Consider the following 21,941-nt stretch of genomic DNA (forward strand, 5'->3'; position numbering starts at 1 on the left):
AAAGTGCTTTAAAGAAAAAAAAACATACTCAGCATATCCTTCAGGTTTCTGTCATTCGTAGAATTTAAAAACTTATTTTTGGTACATTGGATCACCTAAAAACATTACTCTCTGTTTAAAAACAAGAATAGTATACAATTTTGAATAATACTTGAAATTTGATGAAAATTTCTTCAAAAGTGAAGAACATATCTTTCAAATCTCTCTAGACTTCGAATCTTTCTTTTTAGGTACACTAGCTAACCTAACATAATTTTTCACTGCTTCATAAAAACAATGGTATTAAATTCTAAGCCTTCATTTTATGGAAATTTAATGAAACTGCTACCAACACAAAAAACATACTCAACATATCCTTCAGGTTTTTGTCATGCCCCCTTGGTTCCCTATGATTGTTTCTGGCTCCCTCATTCCTTGTTTTTTTTCTATTTTCACTTTTAAAAAAATTGTCAATTTGGTCAATTATTGGCACCTTTGTCACATTGCCCCCCCTCAGATTACCCCCTTCCCCCTAATATTTCGCTTATTGAGGCTGTTGTCACCCCCCCCCCCCTAAGATTTTATTTATTGGTGACTTATTCTAGACTTTAAACTTTCTTTTTAGGTACGCTGGATTACCTAACAGTATTTCTCGCTGCTTCATAACGAGAATGGAATCAAATTTAGAGTCATATGTCTTGAATTTTGATGAAAATCTATGCAAAAACAAGTCACAACCACTCTGTTTTTCTGTGAAACAACCCGATCTTACTGCTATGTGCCGAACTCCGCTACAAGAGGGTGCCATAGTATGCTCAGAAGACAGTAGAGAGTGGTACCTTGCTGGGATGTATGAAACAAATGAAAATATGTGCTATGAAAATGGTCAGGTTTGGAGAGCGAGCCGAAGTACAGAGGTTACTTCGGCGATCTACTTGATCAAAAAAGGAAAGACAAAAGGTAATAAATTTTGAATCTTTAATGTAGCTGATTGCACTACTTAAACTACGTTACAAACGTAATTTGCTTTCCAAAGCCACAATTCTCAAAAAGGTAGTTTTATAATAAAGGGACTTTTCTTTTCAAAAATTAGGCAGATTTTCAGAACTTTTGTTGTGTGACTTTAAACATTTTGAATGTTACGTATTTAGAATTACAATAATCCCAATTTATATATTGTTATCAAAATTCGGTTTTAGTAAGAGCTTCGGTTGCTATTAGTATGAGTCATTCGTTATTGACAGTTTGTTGACACTATTGAATTGGAACTAATTGTTGTTGAATGAAAATTGAAATTTGGAATGTTACGACGTTAAAAAATGACTATCGTGTCGACATTTTGACTGATGAATTCAGACGATTCGTACTGGACTTACTAAGAGTTTCAGAAACTCATATCCCAGGGGTAGGAAGCATGAAATTGGTTGATATAGAATTGGTTTACTCAGGCAGGAAGAATGGGGTACATAAACAGGGAGTAGGGCTCATGATGAATAAGGAAGCTGCTAAGTCTTGTTTAGGCTGGGAAGGTATCAATTATAGAATACTATTGCTCATTTTATGATTAAAAAGTTCAGGGCACCAGTTATAGTTGTATACGCCCCTGTATAACCGACTGACGGAGATACTAATGACTCAGATACGTTTTATTAACAGTCACAGGAGCAAATGGACAGGGTCCCAGGCAGAAAAATGGTGTTTTTATTAGGGGATTTAACGTCCATGGCGGTATAAACAGGGATAGATAGTATCCTAGCCTAGGTAAATTTGGTGTAGGTAAAGAAAACAATAATGGATGCAGACTTTTGCAATTTTGTAGGTTTAAAAATCTAGTTATAACCAATACGGTGTTTGGTCATAAAATGGCTCATAAGTTAACATGGTATTCACGTGATGGTAAGACAGCAAACCTTACTGATTATGTTATAGTAAATCGAAGACTGGTAGGATCAATACAAGATACTATGGTATTTAGGAGTGCTGTTATTGGTGTTAAAGGTAAAGATCACCATCTAGTAATGTCTAGGGTTAACTTAAGGCTGAAATTTCGGAAGGTAACTACCTCCCGGGAAGTTATGATCTTTATAGACTCCAGGTTGAGAATTTGAGAGAAACATTCCAGGAACAGTTGAATACTAAACTTGAGAGTTTAAAATTTGACAATGTGGAAGATGGTTGAAATAATTTTGAAAAATAATTTCTGAAGTTGCTGAAGGTGTCTTAGGGAAAAAAGCTAGAACTGTGGCTAAGAGTATTAATGACAAAGCTTTATGTTTAATAAAAAGGAGAGGGGGCTTGTTCAAGGATTATCTGAGTGATAGATCATATGAAAAAAAAGGAATGTAAAGAAATTGAAAAAAGTATTAAAATATAAACTAAGGAGGTGTGAAGTGGAGGCCATGGATAAAATTGCCGAGGATCTGGAATATGCAGTTAGGCGGCATAATAGTAAAATACTGTACTGGCATGTTAATAAATTGAGAGGGAGTAGTCAATCTGGACTTGTCCCAGTTAAAAATAGGAACTGGGCCACAATTAGTGATAAGGAAAGAGTTTAAAAGAGATGGGCAGAACATTTTGAAAATTCGGTAAACCGAGATAGAGTTGCAGGAAAAGATATAGAGGGAAATAAAAAAGTTTGTGATGCCTTGGATGTGAAGGAAGATTTGTTTTTTGAGGAAGAATTTGCGACAGTACTAAAAGGATTAAAAAATAATAAGGCTCAGATGCTGATAGTGTTGTAAATGAGTTTCTTAAATATGGTGGCTCTGAGGTTAGAAAAAAGTTGCTTAATATTATGATAATGATTCTTGAAAAAGAGGAAGTACCTAACGATTTTAGGAAAAACTTAATTAAGCCACTTTATAAGAAAGGTGATAAGAGTGAGTGTGGTAATTATCGAGGCATTAGTCTGGTTTCTGTAGGTAGCAAATTACTCAGTAACATGATAATTTTTATAATGAGAGATGTCATAGACAAAGTTTTAAGAGAAGAACAGTGTGGTTCTAGAAAAGGTAGATGATTTGACAACCAAATTTTCACTCTTAGGTTAATATTTGAGGAGTACCTGAATTGTCAAACACCTTTGGTCCTCAGTTTTATAGATTATAAGAAAGCGTTCGATTCTGTTGATAGAAGAGCTTTAGTAAAGGTTTTATCCTTGTGTGGCATACGAGACAAATATAATTAAATGATTAGTGCTATGTACGAGAATAAAACTGCTGCGGTTAATGTAGGAATAAGGTTAGCAGCTGGTTTTGTATTAAATCGGGAGTTAAGCTGGGTTGTGTTCTATCCCCCTTTGTATGGATTATTTCGATGGGCTTTATTTTAAGGAGCACAGGAAAGGCAAAGCGAGACCACGGAATCAAATGGGGAGGAAAAAGTCTCCTGGACTTAGATTATGCTGATGATTTAAGCATCCTAGATGAAAGTGTGAGCAAAATGAATGAACTTTTAGAAGTTTTGCGAGTTCAGGGTGATAGAATAGATTTGAAAATCAATGTTAGGAAGACTAAGTCACTAAGGCTAGGAATAAGTGAAGATGAAAAGGTGACAATGGGTAACGAAAAGATTGATCAGGTGACCAGCTTCACTTACCTCGATAGTATTATTAGTAAAGACGGTGGGTGCAGTGAATGTGTTAAAAGTAGAATAGCCGAGGCTCAGGGTGTTTTTTCACAGTGAAAAAAAAGTTTGGAAGAATAGGAAGATAAGTCGGCAAACTAAGCTTAGAATATTAGAAGCTACAGTGATGATAGTGATTATATATGGCTCTGAAGCATGGGCGCTCCGAAAAACCGATGGAGATTTACTAGACGTTTTCCTGAGAAATTGCTTACGGATTGTTCTGGGTACCCGGCTGACTGACAACATTTTAAACAGTAGGTTATACGAAAAAATGTGGTTCAATACTATAAGGAAAGAAAGGTTGAGGTGGTCAGGGCACGTTGTGCGGATGAAGGATCCAAATTTTAACAAAGTTGTCATTTATTAACAAAATTTTCCATTTATTTACACCCGACTTTTATTTCTTGAGCCTCTGTAAAATTATTAACTATCTTGTCCCAATTGATTGCTCATAATTCTTTGCGTTCTATTCCTATTAATACTAAATCATTTAGTCGCTCATGTCCCATGGTGGATTTGACCTTTCTTACTAATTGACTAATTAGTAATCTTACTTATTAAATAATCTTACTAATTCTTACTACATTCCCAAAGATTGTCCTTTTTGGCCAACCGTCTAGGGCTAAACGAACAGCAGGTCGTCCTCGTCTGGGGTACTTGGACGTCATAAAGAAAGATTTAAAGGAATTGGGAGCTTCCTAGGAGGGCGTAAAAAGGGAGGCTTTGGATAGATTGGATTGGAAGAGGAGCGTTCGTAGCTGTGTTGGCCTCCGGCGGCTTGGTATTGCGGTGAGTTGTTAGTATTAGTAGTAGTAGTGTTGACACTATTTGATGTTTACTCTCAATAGGATGACATAAGGGGTTAGGCCCATTTCAAACAGGTCTGTAGAATTGCTAACTCATGTTCAATTGGAAACAAAAAAAAGATTGGAATTTGTGATAATTTTTTTTCTTTCAAAAGAATTTTAAGACTTGTTTGAAAAATACACATCGTTTCAGGCCGAAGTATTTATTTATCCTTTATTGCTCTAATATCAGAAATTTAGCTAGTTTATCAGAGTAGTGGTTAGCTAGGGTAGCTAGTCTATCAGGGTAGCTAGTCTATCAGTGGTTAGAATTATCAGGGTAGTGGGATGGGTTGCCTAAGACTTTAATCCTTAGTTTTGGCCTTTCATATTTACATCTGTGCGTTAGAAAATTCTCACTACTTAATATCTTTATATCACTACGTGAATGTCTTTTAACAGAAATGCACATCTGTGAAATTGAATCACGAATGCAAATCTGTAAATTGAATTACGAATCATGAAATTGTTAGCCGGCAAGGGATGGGTCTTTGGCTTTAATCAATTTAGATTAAACTTCTTCCACAAAACAAATTTTAACAAAGAAAGTAAAGACCTGAAATTTTTGCACTTTTTTGACTTTATTAGATAAAAAATTATTAAAACTTTAAGGAATAGATATCAGTATATGTATATTAAACTGACAATCCATTGTCATCTTTTTTTCAGTAAAATAGAAAATATGTTCTGGTCCTGAGAAGGTATGGGAGTTGTCAGCCCTACTCATGTTAATTTTTGCTTGTTTTAAGTTTGACTCCAATATATACACATTACCTTTTGATTTAGTCTTAAAGCAACATTTAGTTTTAAAGCATAATGGACCAATTGCATAATTGAGGGGGGTTGACACACCCAATATTCCTAGAGACATAATTACTGGACCATTCAACTATACTGAATAAAATGGCGGTCTGGAAAATGAATGGGCTTGGGATGAGAGCTGCTTAACCTCCTCTCAAGCCAATAAATAAGAAAAGAGATTATAATTTAAGATTTCTGGGGAGTTTCTTAAGGGCTACCCAATGCGGAGGCTTGAAGTCTGATGCGAAAAAGATTCCTTGGCTGTATAGCGGCCCTATGCAGTTGAACCCGCCTGATTAGTTTTTATTTGTATTAGAAGTGCATTCATCAAAATAAAATTAAAGACTTAGTGGAAATAAAATTTAAAAACCTAATCAAAAAGCTCGTGGAATATACAATTTAAAAGCTAATGGAATATACATTTAAAAATCTAGTGGAATAAGATTAAAAACCACGGACGCTAGGACTTAAAAAAAAAAAAAAAAAAAACCAAAAATAATGTTTTTTTAAAAAAGAGCCTTTGGCAAACCCTCTGTTTCTTCATCCTTTCACATATTTAGGTTCATTCTGTTATTAGATTAAATAAAAAATACAAGTTTTTTCAACTGAAAGTAGGGGCAACATTAAAATTCAAAACAAAAGAAATTATTACGTATAAGAGGGGAGTTTCCCCCTTCTCAATACCTCCCTCTTTACGCTAAAGTTAGACTTTTTTGTTCCAATTATTGAAGAATGACTCTTGAAACCCATGGGCCGTTGAACTAGAATAGAAAGATTTTTTGAAAGTTCTAAAAAAAACTTTAGCGTAAGGAACGAGTTATTTAGAAGGAGGCAGCCCCCCCCCGCATATATGTAATAATTTCTGTTTGTTTTAAGTGTTATTGTCACTCTTTACTTTCAGTTGAAAAAACTTGTTTTTTTTATTTAATTTCTCCAATTTAATGCCCTCCAATTATTGGTCACTCAAAAAGGGCACTAAAACTTTTGATTTCCGATAGAATGAGCCCTCTTCCGATATTCTAGGATTATTGGTTTGACACCATTATCCCCTGGGAAAAAGAAACAAAAAAGAAAAAAAGAAAACAAATAAACACGTTCTGTGATCTTAATTCTGGCAAAAAATTAAAACTTCCACATTTTAGTATATAGGAGCTTGAAAACACTACAGAAGGGTTTTCTAATATGCTGAATCTGGCCGTGTAATTTTCATTAAGATTACTTGATGTTTTGGGGTGCTTCCCCCCTTTTTCCAAAATTAGGGCAAATATTCTCCGGCTCGTAACTTTTGTCGATGAATTTAACATATTTTGAGTAAGCATAAAAATTAGATTATTTAGGTATATTAATTGTTACCAAGAATCTGTTTCTTAGATTTTCGGTGACTATTGAGCCGCATCACTCCTTGCTTACAGTTTGCTACCACGAACTGTTTGATTATTATATTGATATTTGGCTGAAGTCTTTTATCAACCTATACAGAACACTATGCATAATATAGATAGCTCCCTACCAACAGCAATATATTAATATTAGGGTGTAGATTGATATTTCTTTTGGATCCATTGTCGAATTCCAGTTCTAGTTTAGAAGATTACAACATCAGTGGCTGTTAAATTTGTATCGTTGCCACCGATATCATCATCTACGTATTGTGCTCTTTACTGGTTGTAGAAATACATTCGGCAAAATAAAAGCTGAGGAAAGATTGAAAAGTCTGGACATGTCTTCCTTTTATAAAAGCCTTTTTGTTAGCCAATCTGACAGAGAATGGAAAAAGGTCTGATGACCATTCATTTGTTTTATTTTTGTTTATCCTTCTAAATTTTTTCTGGTTGTTTAATCTAATCAACTCCATTTAATTTCGGTTTCTTCAGTTTTTGTTCTATCTAAAACCTACTTCATAAACAAACCTCCACAGATTGCATAGCATTCAACTCAAATTCCCTGACAAGAAAATATTGTTTATTTTCAAACAATTCAGCACGTTCTTGAATGCTACATACAAGAATCATTTTTGATCTTTGCTCTCTCCTTTTTTTACTAAGTCAATTTTTATTTTATTATATTTATATAACCTGGTTGACAGCTGGAATAAAACATATGTTGACGTCATAATAGTTTGTTTAGCCACGTGTTACTGCGTTGCCATGGTACTTGTTTTAGTTTCTGTCTAAATTTCGGATGTATAGAGAGAGCAAAAATTTTTTATTAATTAATTTTTATTAATTTTTTATTATAAATTTTTATTAATTTTCTATTAATTATGCCCTCACTATTGTTCATCACATTTTGGCTAAGAGATGATTTTTTACAGACAGGCTGCACATGGCACCAGTGGTGTAATTTCGTCAGAATCTGGAGGGGAGGGGGGGGGTAACGTTAAGGCCAATTGTCCAAAATCAAGTGTAAATGATAGTGAAAATGAAAAATGAGCCATATAGTACCATAAGGGCAAAAAATATACTTAAGAAAATCGACCCGTTTCTCTGAATGCTTGAATTATGCAGGTTTATCTTAGTTTTGACAAGATTTTTGAAGGAACTAAATTTCAGCTGGGTGGGCAAACTGGGCTCTGGGAGGGGGTAAACTAGATTTTGGAGAGGGTAGTGACCCCCCTGTCCCATAGAAACTACGCTCCTGCATGGCACTTGAATCATAAAAATTTCATGATTGTAAACCACCAGCTATTTAGTTAAATAAACTATAACTACTACTGCTACCTGCTCACTGCAGTACCCAACCGCCTGAGGCCAACACAGCTACGCACGCTCCTCTTCCACTCCAATCTATCCAAAGTATCATTCTTTAATCCCGCCAAGGAAATTCCTATTTCTTTTATATATTTCTTTATGACGTCCTCCCACCCCAAACGAGTCCGACCTGCAGTCCGTTTAGCCCTAGACGGTTGGCCGAAAAGAACAGTCTTCGGCAATCTGTCCCAAAACTAAAGAGAGATGGGCCGAACATTTTGAGAATTTATTTAACCGAGATAGAGTTGCAGGAAAAGATATGGAGGAAAATGAAAAAGTTTTTGATACCTTGGATGTGAAGGAAGATTTTTTTGTGAGGAGGAATTAGCGACAGTACTAAATGGATTAAAAGTAATAAGGCTCCAGGTGCTGATAGGGTGGTAAATGAGTTTCTTAAATATGGTGGCTCTGAGGTTAGAAATAAGTTTCTAAAGATTATGAATATGGTTTTTGAAAAAGGGGAAGTACCTAACGATTTTAGGAAAAGCTTAATTAAGCCACTCTACAAGAAAGGTGATAAAACTGAGTATGGTAATTATCGAGGCATTAGTCTGGTCTCTGTAGGTAGTAAATTACTTAGTAATATGATACTTTTTAGACTGAGAGATGCCGTAGACAAAGTTTTAAGAGAATAACAGTGCGGTTTTAGAAAAAGGAGGATGTGTCGACCAAATTTTCACTCTTGTGCTAATAATTGAGAAGTGCCTGAGTTTTAAAACACCTTTGGTCCTCAGTTTTATAGATTATGAGCAAGCGTTCGATTCTGTTGATAGAAGACCTTTAGTAAAGGTTTTTTTCCTTGTGTGGTATACCAGACAAATACATTAAAGTGATTAGTGCTATGTACGACAATAACACTGCTGCGGTACCTATTGATCATGTTTAACTAGGTCGTTTTAAATATATTAATCTAAGCTCACTGCAGCGAAAACAGATTATTCTCGTCAGTTTTGTCATCGGAGATCAAATTAAGTTTTGATATTATACCCCAAAAAATTACCATATTTTAGTTCATGCTCTTTCCAGAGCATGAATTGAATTGAATTGAATGGAGTGATAGCTTCGAATAAATGAATCATAGCAGTGAAAAGATGAATGAATCATAGCAGTATACCCTCTAACAAAAAGGATTTATTCCCATTTTAACTTTTATTTTTTCGTCATATAAAAACAATGGCCTTAGAAAAAATACCTAATTGAAGGTATTACGTCAAAAATACGTCGTGTATATAGGAAGATGTGACCAGTCAAGTAAATAACTGTAAATTCAAAAACATTCCTGAAACAAGAATATTACAACACCATTCCAGAATTGCAAGAATATTTTGCCACCATTATTAGAAACTCAACTTTCATTTAGGCAACATTAAAGAAGAAAATTTACAACTCAAAACATTGGTAAACTTTTCGATCTAAACCCTTTAATCTTGTATGTCCGATAGACATTATGCATACCTCTCTCTCTCTCTCTCTCTCTCTCTCTCTCTCTCTCTCTCTCTCTCTCTCTCTCGCTCTCTCTCTCTCTCTCTCTCTCTCTCTCTCTCTCTCTCTCTCTCTCTCTCTCTCTCTCTCTCTCTCTCTCTCTCTCTCTCTCTCTCTCTCTCTCTCTCTCTCTCTCTCTCTCTCTCTCTCTCTCTCTCTCTCTCTCTCTCTCTATCTCTCTTGAACTTGTTATATGGCTACGTTAATTATAGATTCTGTATCTTTAAACTGCTTTATCATGTTTCGTGTTTATTACAAGAAATATAATCTAATTACTTGTATAATAATATTATATAAGTAATTATACTTGAATAATAAAAAATAAATTACTGGAAATTTAATGGTTTTAGGTGACCCGCTGCTGACGCATGTTTGTGAAACCCACAGAAATATAATTTAATTGCTTGTAAAATAATATTATATAAGTAATTATACTTAAATAATACAAAATATACTACTGGAAATTGAATTTTTTTAGGTGACCCACTCCTGACGCAAGTTTGTGAAACCCACAGATGCATCGACGGAAAATGTCTTGCATTAGGAGAAATATGTGATGGAAAGTCTGATTGTAGAGATGCCTCAGATGAGCCAACCGAATGCAATTATCATAAATATTGTGCTACCAAAAATCATACTTGCTGTAGGCTGCACCTTTTTTTCGTTATGGTTTACTGTCTTTCTAATACCCAGTTTTTCATTTGCTAATAATTACAGTGACAGTAGGCCGCCTTCCTCAATTTTAATTTCAAGTTTGGTCTTTAAACTTCTTGATCTAAAGCCTTTAGTCTTGTATGTTCGATGACATTATGCATACCTCTCTCCTCTCTCTCTCTCTCTCTCTCTCTCTCTCTCTCTCTCTCTCTCTCTCTCTCTCTCTCTCTCTCTCTCTCTCTCTCTCTCTCTCTCTCTCTCTTTCTTTTTTTTTAATTTGAGAATCATATTCAAACAATCAGACAAACAATATAGGACATTGAAAGATGTTTTTAGTTTGACCGAATTTGTTTCAATATCCATCATAATTAAAGTCACTAATGTAAAAAAAAAGAAATAAAAAAAAGCTTGTAATATTACGACCTGAAAAATCAAAAATTTATATCTCTGCCAAGTAAAACATTATTTATGAAAATCTGTAAAACTTGCAAATCAGTAACGTCAATTGAAGTGAAAAATTCTGGTTTGTAGTCAATTCCTCTTTCTTGTTTTATCCCTCAGAAAATCACCATTTATAGAATTTATATTCTCTAGGGATTTGTTCAAATTCTTGCTGTTGCTTCTCTTCGAACCACGTATTTTGTTTACGATTTGATGGGATCCTCGCTGTCGCTTGTCTTATAGCCACATATTTTGTTGCCCATTATTCGTACTTGTGATTCGTTGCGATGCTTGTTGTCACATGTCTCCTAATCACAGATCTCGTTGTACCTCATTTTTATTCACCACTACCTCTTACATTTTTTCCATGCCTTTTGCTTTAAATCTTCGGATTTATTAATCATCTTGCATAATTTTGCATGACGTCATGGGTGCTAATAAATTTCTTTTAAAGCTTTTCCACACTAATTATATTTTGCTTTAATGACGTTGTTATTTAATTCAATAGCAACGGGGTATTGTCCATTGCATATACCCTCTGAAATATCTAAGTTACTCATTAGCATAATTATTGTGTTAAACTTTAATTTTAAGTCAAAGAGAGGCAAATCATTAATTTCAATTTAATTAAGAAAATCTATTGTGAATTCAATTCCTCCTTCGTCTTTATCCTTCACAGGCGGTAAAATAATCTTTTTCTTCGTCCCATTGTAATTTTGATTCACTGTGTTCATACTGCAGATTTTGTTGTGTAACATTTTCGTTTGCAATTCAATGAGATTCTCATTTTTCTTCATTTTCATTCATCATTATCTCAGACATTTCTTTTCATGCCTTCTTGTTTTAGCTGTTTGGATTCATTCATCATCTTGTATAATTTTGCATGACGTCATAGATATCGGTAAAACTTCTTTTCTAATTTTTCCTCAGTAATTTTTTTTGGTATTTACGTTGTAGTATAATTCAGTACCAACCAACCATGTTCCATTGTGTATACCTTCTGAAATCAAATGATACTTTGATTGGACTTCCGAATTTCATAAAAATCCAATGAAACCGCGTCTTATTACTGGGGCAGATAGATATCCAATCTGAACTGCTACTACTGATATGTCTCTAATTTTAGGGGAAATTAGGAATATATGTAAAGCATGTTTTTTGGGAATAAGAAAAGATTCAAATTTAATCCATATTGGAGTAGGAATTCATTACAGGTGACAGACTCTTTGGCAACAGTTTCAGCTAAAAGAGTAATTCCTATGATTTTACCGTATTATATACAAGTTTATCTCTTAATTAAGTCTTTGAACATTAAACTGTAAAAAAAAAAATTCTCTTATCTAATTCGAGTTTTTGAAAAGTTGATACTCGTAATAAAAAAAGCTAGACGGACACATTTATTATTTCAAGACGTTAAAACTTGGACATTCTATTTGATTTTCTGGATTTGTTCTATTTAATATGTTTGTAAAATTTAATAGTTTCTATAAATAAATTATAAAAATTCCTTTGGGCGGTAATGGACAGCCCATTTATAGCTTACTTGTTTTACGCCAATTAGTATATAATTACGTTATAAATAAGGATAATCCAAATAATGTTAAATATTCTCTCTCAAGTAGCAAAAGATACTTAGATCCTCTTTTTTTGTTATTAGTTTTTAAAAAAATAATTTCCGAAAAAGAAACTTGGATCAGCAGAAATAAAAACCTATAATAATTCAAACTCAAAACGACCAAAATTACTATTAAAGAATAAACCATAAATCATAATCATAAAGAAAGAATCATACCAAACAATCATACAATAGGTACTAATATAAATGAATAAATAAATCTTAAAACGTGTAAAACTTAAATTGAATATGCAAAGCAAGTATAAAACGAGCCAAAATCTCTACAAACAAGAGTTCGGCTAATGCCACTCTCTCTAACTGAAACAGTCTAAAGCATACTGCGTCTTTGGCGCTTTACTGAAAACGAATTACAATCTAAATATTTATTTTTTTGTACTTACTACAGCATTGAAAATAAAATGAAAATTGCAGTGAAATTTACATCTTAAACTGATGAGCTTTCAGCAATAAATATCGTTATATGTCAAATATTTAGTTTAATTTTATAAGTTCTTTCCAAGGCTTCAAGCGCCAGTTACAGGAAACTGATCCAGGAACGTGTGAAGGAGATAGCCCCAACGCGACCCTTGAGGACGTCCGGGACATAAGTAGTAAGCGCCAGTTACGCAGTAGGCTTTATACTTTTACAGTTAGGGAAGCGGGCAGTAGCAAAACTTTTGTTAGTAGTAAAAACTATTTATGTCTTGAAGTCTTGGAAAGTACTACTAAAATAGCGTGTGGAAGGGGGGGGGGCTGGTAGCTCTCCGATCAATCTTGACTTTTAAAAAGGGAGCTAGAACTTTCAATTTCCAATAAAATGAGGCTCTTCTAAAGATTTTAAGACCACACCTTCCATAAGAACCCTATATGCCCCGGAGCATAACTTACAACACTTGCCCCCGGGCTCTGGGAGGTTGTGTTGACCCTGGGGTATCTGTTTTCTTGTCTTTGGTGCATTTTGAACAAAATGGCTATCTCAAAATTTGGATCGAATGCATTTGGGGAAAAGAGGGCGTGGGGGGGGGATCTTGGTGCCCCTGATCACTCTTGACTCTTAAAAAGGGAACTAGAACTTTTTATTTCCAATCAAATGAGGCTCTTCTAAAGTTTATATGAAAAACTTAATATTAGTTATAAATATACTATAAATATTCTATATGCTCTGCGGTATAATTTACAAGACTTGCCTCTGGACTTTGCGGGGTTTTGTGGACCCAAGTGTTTTTGTTTTCTGATATTTGGAGTGTTTTGAACAAAAGGGCTATCTCGAAATTTTGATCGGATGCATTTCTAGAAGAGAGCGCGTGGGGGGCTAGTTTCCCTCTGATCCCTCTTGACTCTTAAAAGAGGTACAAGAACTTCCAATTACCAATTGAATAATCTCCCTCCGAAGTTTTTGCGACCACCCCTTCCCCACAAACTTTAAATGTCACTGGGGAATAGTTTACAACATTTGCCCCTGGCTCTGGGGGTTTTGTCGACCCCAGAAGTTTTGTCATCTGATCTTTGGAGTATTTTCACCAAAATGGCAATCACCAAATCTTTATCAGATATCAGATACATTTGGGGAAAAGAGGATGTAAGGGGGCTAGTTGCCCTATAATCACTTATAACTCTTAAACAGGGAATTAAAACTTTAATTTTACAAATGAGCCCCCTTCAAAGTTTATAAGACCACTCTGTCCATTAAAAACTTATATGCCCCAGGGAGATTACTTACAACACTTGCCCCCGGTCTCTGGGGGTTTGTATCGACCCTGGAGTTTTTGTTTTCTGATCTTTGGAGTATTTGCAACAAAATGGCTATCTAAAAATTTTGATCGGATGTATTTGGAGAAAAGAGGGCGTTGGGGAGGGGCTAGTTGCCCTCCGATCACTTTTAATTATTCCTAGAACTTCCGATTTCCAATAGAATAAGCCCCCCCCCCCCCCCGAAGTTTATATGATCATCCCTTGCTTCATAAGCCAAAATGCCTCCAGAACATAACTTACAACCCTTGCCCCACGGCTCTGGGGGGGGGGGGGTGTCGACCCCAGAGTTGTGCTATTTGATCTTTGGAGTATTTTGAACAAAATGGCTATCTCAAAATTTTGTTCAGATGCATTTGGGGAGAAGAGGGCGTGGAGGGAGGGAGCTTGGCGCTCTCTGATCACTTTTATTTTTAAAAGGGGTGCTAGAACTTCCGATTTCCTTTCGGACAAGTCTCCTTCGAAGTTTGTTCGACTATCCCTTCCATAAAAGCCTTAACTGCCCCCAGGTCATAACTTACAATCCTTGCATCTGGGCACTGCGGTGTTTGGTCGACCCCGGATTTTTCTTATCTTATCTTGGAGCATTTTGAACATAATAGCTATCTCAAAATTTTGATCGGATGCATTTGGGGAAAATAGGGCATGGGGGCTAGTTGCTCTCCGATCACTTTTGACTTAAAAAAAGGGGACTAGAACTTCCGATATACAATTGAATAAGCCCCCTTCGAGGTTTTATGTGACCATCCCTTCCATAGAAATCTTAAATTACCATAGGGCATGAGTTAAAACCCTTGCCCCGTGCTCTGGGGGATGGGTTATCGACCCACGAGTTTTCCTTATCTTATCTTTTGAGCACTTTTGTAAAAAATGGCTATCTCAAAATTTTGATCGGATGCATTTGGGGATAAGAGGGAGTCTGGGGCTTGTTGTCCCCGGTCACTTTTGACTTTTAAGAGGATCTAGAACTTCCGGTTTCCAATCGAATAAGCCCCTTTAGAAGTTTATGCGCTCATCCCTTCCATATAAACATTAAATGCCCCAAGGCATAACTTACAACCATTGCCCCTAGGCTCTAAGGGGCTTTTGTCGACCCCAGAGTTTTTTTTATCTTATCTTTTCAGCATTTTGAACAAAATCGCTATTTCTAAATTTTGAGCGGATGCATTTGGGGGAAAGAGGACATGGTGGAGCTATTTGGCTTTTGACCACTTTTGACTTTTAAAAAAGTGGCACTAGAACTTCCGATTTCCAATCAAACAAGCTCCCTCCGAAGTTTACACGGCTATCCCTTCCATAAAAAACTTAAATGCCCCCAGGGTATAGCTTAAAACCCTTGCCCCCCGGCTCTGGGGTTTTGTCGACCCCGGAGTTTTTGTTATCTGATCTTTGGAGTATTTTGAACCAAATAACTATCTAAAAAATTTGATCGGACGTATTTGGGTGTGGGAGTCTAGTTGCCTTCCAATCACTTTTGCCTCTTAAAAAGGCCACTAGAACTTCCAATTTTCAATAGAATTAGCCCCCTTCGAAGTTTATACAACCACCCCCTCCATATGAAGTGCCTCGGGGAAAAAAAAGAATATGAATTAAACATTTAAGTATTGCGGCCTTTACTATAGCCGTCGTCTTTAAAATCCTAACGACTGTATTAAAATTTAAAAAATATTTGCCCAACTGAGTTGATTCTGGGATCTTTTCATTGCACAGGTCTAAAAGATCACTTCTTGGATTTAAACAGTGAAATTTCTAATGACAGTAAATTAGTTTTCAAAATATATAACAAAGTGGATGATTCTTATTTTGAAGTAGTTAATTTGACGTTCCCAGATAATAATATACTTTGAAAAATCACCTACTCAGCCTTTTACTCACAAGAATGGGAAACAATATGCAGTAGTTATATGAATTTTAAAAATATCAAATTTTAAGCCACAAACGGATTTAAAGAGGATTCTTCGCGAATATAATAACTGGGCAATTCAATAAATTGAGTTTTCAATACCCGGTAATTAACTTTCAAGTAAATACGCAAAAACAAATCACCAAATGATGTTAAAGGATATTTTTTCTTAATTTTTTTCTGGTTCTCTGATTTTATGTCCTTTATGCATAAAATGTATCCAAAACAATTAATTTTCGAAGCCACCCTTGGTTTCTTTAAAATAGGTCTGTTCTAAAAAAAAAGTTCCACACCTATTAACTAGTTTTCTTTCAACAGGGATGCATCGAATCAACTTTTGTATGTATATTTTATTATGTATATTTTAAATTCATGATGATTTTGCTAATATGCATTTATTTTGCAACGTCTACGTATCACAGGGACATCACAAAAAACCCAACGTACCGTTGTGACACCACTACACCTGGGTCAAGAATTCAAAGCACCGAAGACCACAAAGGCTATTGTGTATATTTCTATGAACCCTTATTTATGGTTATAACTTGTGAGTAAGTGACTTAGGTTTGAGGTGTTTTTACTTCTGAGTTAATAATGGTTTATATTTACTGCTACGATGTTGAATGTGCTTGGATCCTTCTTTTAGGTTGAATATGTTTTGCTGCACTATTTGTTCTAGCTAATTGGGGGTAGGTAAGGTCAATGTCATGTTCAAGTGCTAATCTGTTCAAATAATTTAAGTATAAACAGTTTTTATTTTGTTTGTTTTTTTTTCTCGCTGAATAACCTTGAACAAATTACGATGGGAGAAAAGAGAAATTCTTATATCCAATTCCGTGAGTAAAATTGGTGCTTTAATTACATTTGTATATGTGTGTAATCCATTTTTGTAAGCCAATCACATTATTCCTTATTTCTTGAGATACAAACATTTTTGCATTTTTACACCTTATTCGTTTTAAAACCTCCTTCATGAAATTATGAGCCAGTCGTATGACGAAAACTTCGAAACCAAACATATTATACCCTATTTCTTGAGATACAAACATTTTCGCCTTTTTACACCTCATTCGTTTTAAAACCACCTTTATGAAATTGTGAGTCAGCCATATGAAAAAAATATTCGTAAGCCAATCACATTATTCCTTATTTTTTTTAGATACACACCTTTTCGTCATTTTACACCTCATTCGTTTTAAAACCACCTTTATGAAATTGTGAGTCAGCCATATGAAAAAAATATTCGTAAGTCAATCACATTATTCCTTATATTTTAAGATACAAACCTTTTCGTCATTTTACACCTCATTCGTTTTAAAACCACCTTTATGAAATTGTGAGTCAGTCATATGAAAAAAAAACTTCGTAAGCCAATCACATTATTCCTTATATTTTGAGACACAAACCTTTTCGTCATTTTACACCTCATTCGTTCTAAAACCACCCTTATGAAAATGTGACCCAGTCACATGACGAAAACTACGAAGCCAATCACATTATTCCTTATTGCATGAGATATAAACATTTTCACCTTTTTACACCTCATTCGTTTTAAAACCACCTTTATGAAATTGTGACCCAGTCACATGACGAAAACTTCGAAGCCAATCACATTATTCCTTATTGCATGAGAAACAAACATTTTCTACTTTTTACACCTCATTCGTTATAAAACCACCTTTATGAAATTGTGACCCAGTCACATGACGAAAACTTCGAGGCCAATCACATTATTCCTTATTGCATGAGATAAAAACATTTTCACCTTTTTACACCTCATTCGTTTTAAAACCACCTTTATGAAATTGTGACCCAGTCACATGACGAAAACTTCGAAGCCAATCACATTATTCCTTATTGCATGAGAAACAAACATTTTCGCCTTTTTACACCTCATTCGTTTTAAAACCACCTTTATGAAATTGTGACCCAGTCACATGACGAAAACTTCGAAGCCAATCAAATTGTTCCTTATTGTTTGAGATATAAACATTTTCACCTTTTTACTCCTCATTCGTTTTAAAACCACCTTTATGAAATTGTGACCCAGTCACATGACGAAAACTTCGAAGCCAATCACATTATTCCTTATTGCATGAGAAACAAACATTTTCACCTTTTTACACCTCATTCGTTTTAAAACCACCTTTATAAAATTGTGACCCAGTCACATGACGAAAAACTTCGAAGCCAATCAAATTATTCATTATTGCATGAGATATAAACATTTTCACCTTTTTACACCTCATTCGTTTTAAAACCACCTTTATGAAATTGTGAGTCAGTCATATGAAAAAAAAATTTCGTAAGCCAATCACATTATTCCTTATTTTTTGAGACACAAACCTTTTCGTCATTTTACACCTCATTCGTTTTAAAGCCACCTGTATGAAATTGTGACCCAGTCACATGACGAAAACTTCGAAGCCAATCACATTATTCCTTATTGCATGAGATATAAACATTTTCACCTTTTTACACCTCATTCGTTTTAAAACCACCTTTATGAAATTGTGACCCAGTCACATGACGAAAACTTCGAAGCCAATCACATTATTCCTTATTGCATGAGAAACAAACATTTTCGACTTTTTACACCTCATTCGTTTTAAAACCACGTTTATGAAATTGTGACCCAGTCACATGACGAAAACTTAGATGCCAAACATATTATTCCTTATTGCATGAGATATAAAAATGTTCACCTTTTTACACCTCATTCGTTTTAAAACCACCTTTATGAAATTGTGACCCAGTCACATGACGAAAACTTCGAAGCCAATCACATTATCCCTTATTGCATGAGATATAAACATTTTCACCTTTTTACACCTCATTCGTTTTAAAACCCCCTTTATGAAATTGTGACCCAGTCACATGACGAAAACTTCGAAGCCAATCACATTATTCCTCTTTGCATGAGATATAAACATTTTCACCTTTTTACACCTCATTCGTTTTAAAACCACCTTTATGAAATTGTGACGCAGAACATGACGAAAACTTCGAAGCCAATCACATTATTCCTTATTGCATGAGATATAAACATTTTCACCTTTTTACACCTCATTCGTTTTAAAACCACCTTTATGAAATTCTGACCCAGTCACATGACGAAAAGTTCGAAGCCAATCATATTATTCCTTATTGCATGAGATATAAACATTTTCACCTTTTTACACCTCATTCGTTTCAAAACCATGTTTATGAAATTTTGACCCAGTCACATGACGAAAACTTCGGAAGCCAATCACATTATTCCTTATATTTTGAGACACAAACCTTTTCGTCATTTTACACCTCATTCGTTCCAAAACCACCTTTATGAAATTGTGACCCAGTCACTTGACGAAAACTTCGAAGCCAATCACATTATTCCTTATTGCATGAGATATAAACATTTTCACCTTTTTACACCTCATTCGTTTTAAAACCACCTTTATGAAATTGTGACCCAGTCACATGACGAAAACTTCGAAGCCAATCACATTATTCCTTATTGCATGAGAAACAAACATTTTGGCCTTTTTACACCTCATTCGTTTTAAAACCACCTTTATGAAATTGTGACCCAGTCACTTGACGAAAACTTCGAGGCCAATCACATTATTCCTTATTGCCTGAGATATAAACATTTTCACTCTTTTACACCTCATTCGTTTTAAAACCACCTTTATGAAATTGTGACCCATTCACATGACGAAAACTTTGAAGCCAATCACATTATTCCTTATTGCATGAGATATAAACATATTCACCCTTTTACACCTCATTCGTTTTAAAACCACCTTTATGAAGTTGTGACCCAGTCACATGACGAAAACTTCGAAGCCAATCACATTATTCCTTATTGCATGAGAAACAAACATTTTCACCTTTTTACACCTCTTTCGTTTTAAAACCACCTTTATGAAATTGTGACCCAGTCACATGATGAAAACTTCGAAGCCAATCAAATTATTCCTTATTGTATGAGATATAAACATTTTCACCTTTTGACACCTCATTCGTTTTAAAACCTCCTTTATGAAATTGTGACCCAGTCACATGACGTAAACTTCGAAGCCAATCACATTATTCCTTATTGCATGAGAAACAAACATTTTCACCTTTTTACACCTCATTCGTTTTAAAACCACCTTTATGAAATTGTGACCCAGTCACATGACGAAAAAATTCGAAGCCAATCAGATTATTCCTTAGTGCATGAGATATAAACATTTTCACCTTTTTACACCTGATTCGTTTTAAAACCACCTTTATGAAATTGTGAGTCAGTCATATGAAAAAAAAAATTTCGTAAGACACTCACATTATTCCTTATTTTTTGAGACACAAACCTTTTCGTCATTTTACACCTCATTCGTTTTAAAGCCACCTGTATGAAATTGTGACCCAGTCACATGACGAAAACTTCGAAGCCAATCACATTATTCCTTATTGCATGAGATATAAACATTTTCACCTTTTTTCAACTCATTCGTTTTAAAACCACCTTTATGAAATTGTGACCCAGTCACATGACGAAAACTTCGAAGCCAATCACATTATTCCTTATTGCATGAGAAACAAACATTTTCGCCTTTTTACACCTCATTCGTTTTAAAACCACGTTTATGAAATTGTGACCCAGTCACATGACGAAAACTTTGAGGCCAATCACATTATTCCTTATTGCATGAGATATAAAAATTTTCACCTTTTTACACCTCATTCGTTTTAAAACCACCTTAATGAAATTGTGACCCAGTCACATGACGAAAAGTTCGAAGCCAATCACATTATTCCTTATTGCATGAGATATAAACATTTTCACCTTTTTACACCTCATTCGTTTTAAAACCACCTTTATGAAATTGTGACGCAGTCACATGACGAAAACTTCGAAGCCAATCACATTATTCCTTATTGCATGAGATATAAACATTTTCACCTTTTTACACCTCATTCGTTTCAAAACTATGTTTATGAAATTTTGACCCACTCACATGACGAAAACTTCGAAGCCAATCACATTATTCCTTATTGCATGAGATATAAACATTTTCACCTTTTTACACCTCATTCGTTTTAAAACCACCTTTAGCAAATTGTGACCCAGTCACATGACGAAAACTTCGAAGCCAATCACATTATTCCTTATTGCATGAGATATAAACATTTTCACCTTATTACACCTCATTCGTTTTAAAACCACCTTTATGAAATTGTGACCCAGGCACATAACGAAAACTTCGACGCCAATCACCTTATTCCTTATTGTATGAGATATAAACATGTTCACCTTTTTACACCTCATTCGTTTTAAAACCACATTTATGAAATTGTGACCCAGTCACATGACGAAAACTTCGAAGCCAATCACATTATTCCTTATTGCACGATATATAAACGTTTTCACCTTTGTTCACCTTATTTGTTTCAAAACTAACTTTATGAAATTGTGACCCAGTCATATGACGAAAACTTCTAAGTCAATCACATTATTAATTATAGCACGAGATATAAACATTTTCACCTTATTTCACCTCATTCGTTTTGAAACCAACTATATGAAATTGTGACCCAGTCACATGACGAAAACTTCGAAGCCAATCACATTATTCCTTATTGCATGAGATATAAACTTTTTCACCTTTTTGCACCTCCTTCGTTTTAAAACCACCTTTATGAAATTGTGACCCAGTCACATGACGAAAACTTCGAAGCCAATCAAATTATTCCTTATTGCATGAGATAATAAGATTTTCACCTTTTTACACCTCAGTTGTTTTAAAACCACCTTTATGAAATTGTGACCCAGTCACATGACGAAAACTTCAAAGCCACTCACATTATTCCTTATTGCATGAGATATAAACATTTTCACCTTTTTACACCTCATTCGTTGAAAAACCACCTTTATGAAATTGTTACCCAGTCACATGACGAAAACTTCGAAGCCAGTCACATTCTTCATTATTGCATGAGATCTAAACCTTTTCACCTTTTTACACCTCATTCGTTTTAAAACCACCTTTTTGAAATTGTGACCCGGTCACATGACGAAAACTTCGAAGCCAATCACATTATTCCTTATTGCATGAGATATA

The 21,941-nt window shown here is 34.8% G+C and overlaps 1 protein-coding gene across 1 annotated transcript in view; it reads left to right on the plus strand.

The window, feature by feature from the left end:
* LOC148945598 (uncharacterized) overlaps nt 1-21,941 on the plus strand; it is a 240,017-nt gene that overhangs the window by 194,011 nt on the left and 24,065 nt on the right. Inside the window, exons 19-20 of the mRNA XM_089098857.1 lie at nt 605-939; nt 9,966-10,130. Coding sequence (XP_088954983.1) covers nt 605-939; nt 9,966-10,130 — 500 coding nt within the window. The remainder of the gene's footprint in view (nt 1-604; nt 940-9,965; nt 10,131-21,941) is intronic.

This window comes from Artemia sp. Qi Xiang Cuo, chromosome 13 (genome assembly GCF_049724085.1).
Source record: "Artemia sp. Qi Xiang Cuo chromosome 13, ASM4972408v1, whole genome shotgun sequence".
NCBI lineage: Eukaryota > Metazoa > Arthropoda > Branchiopoda > Anostraca > Artemiidae > Artemia > Artemia sp. Qi Xiang Cuo.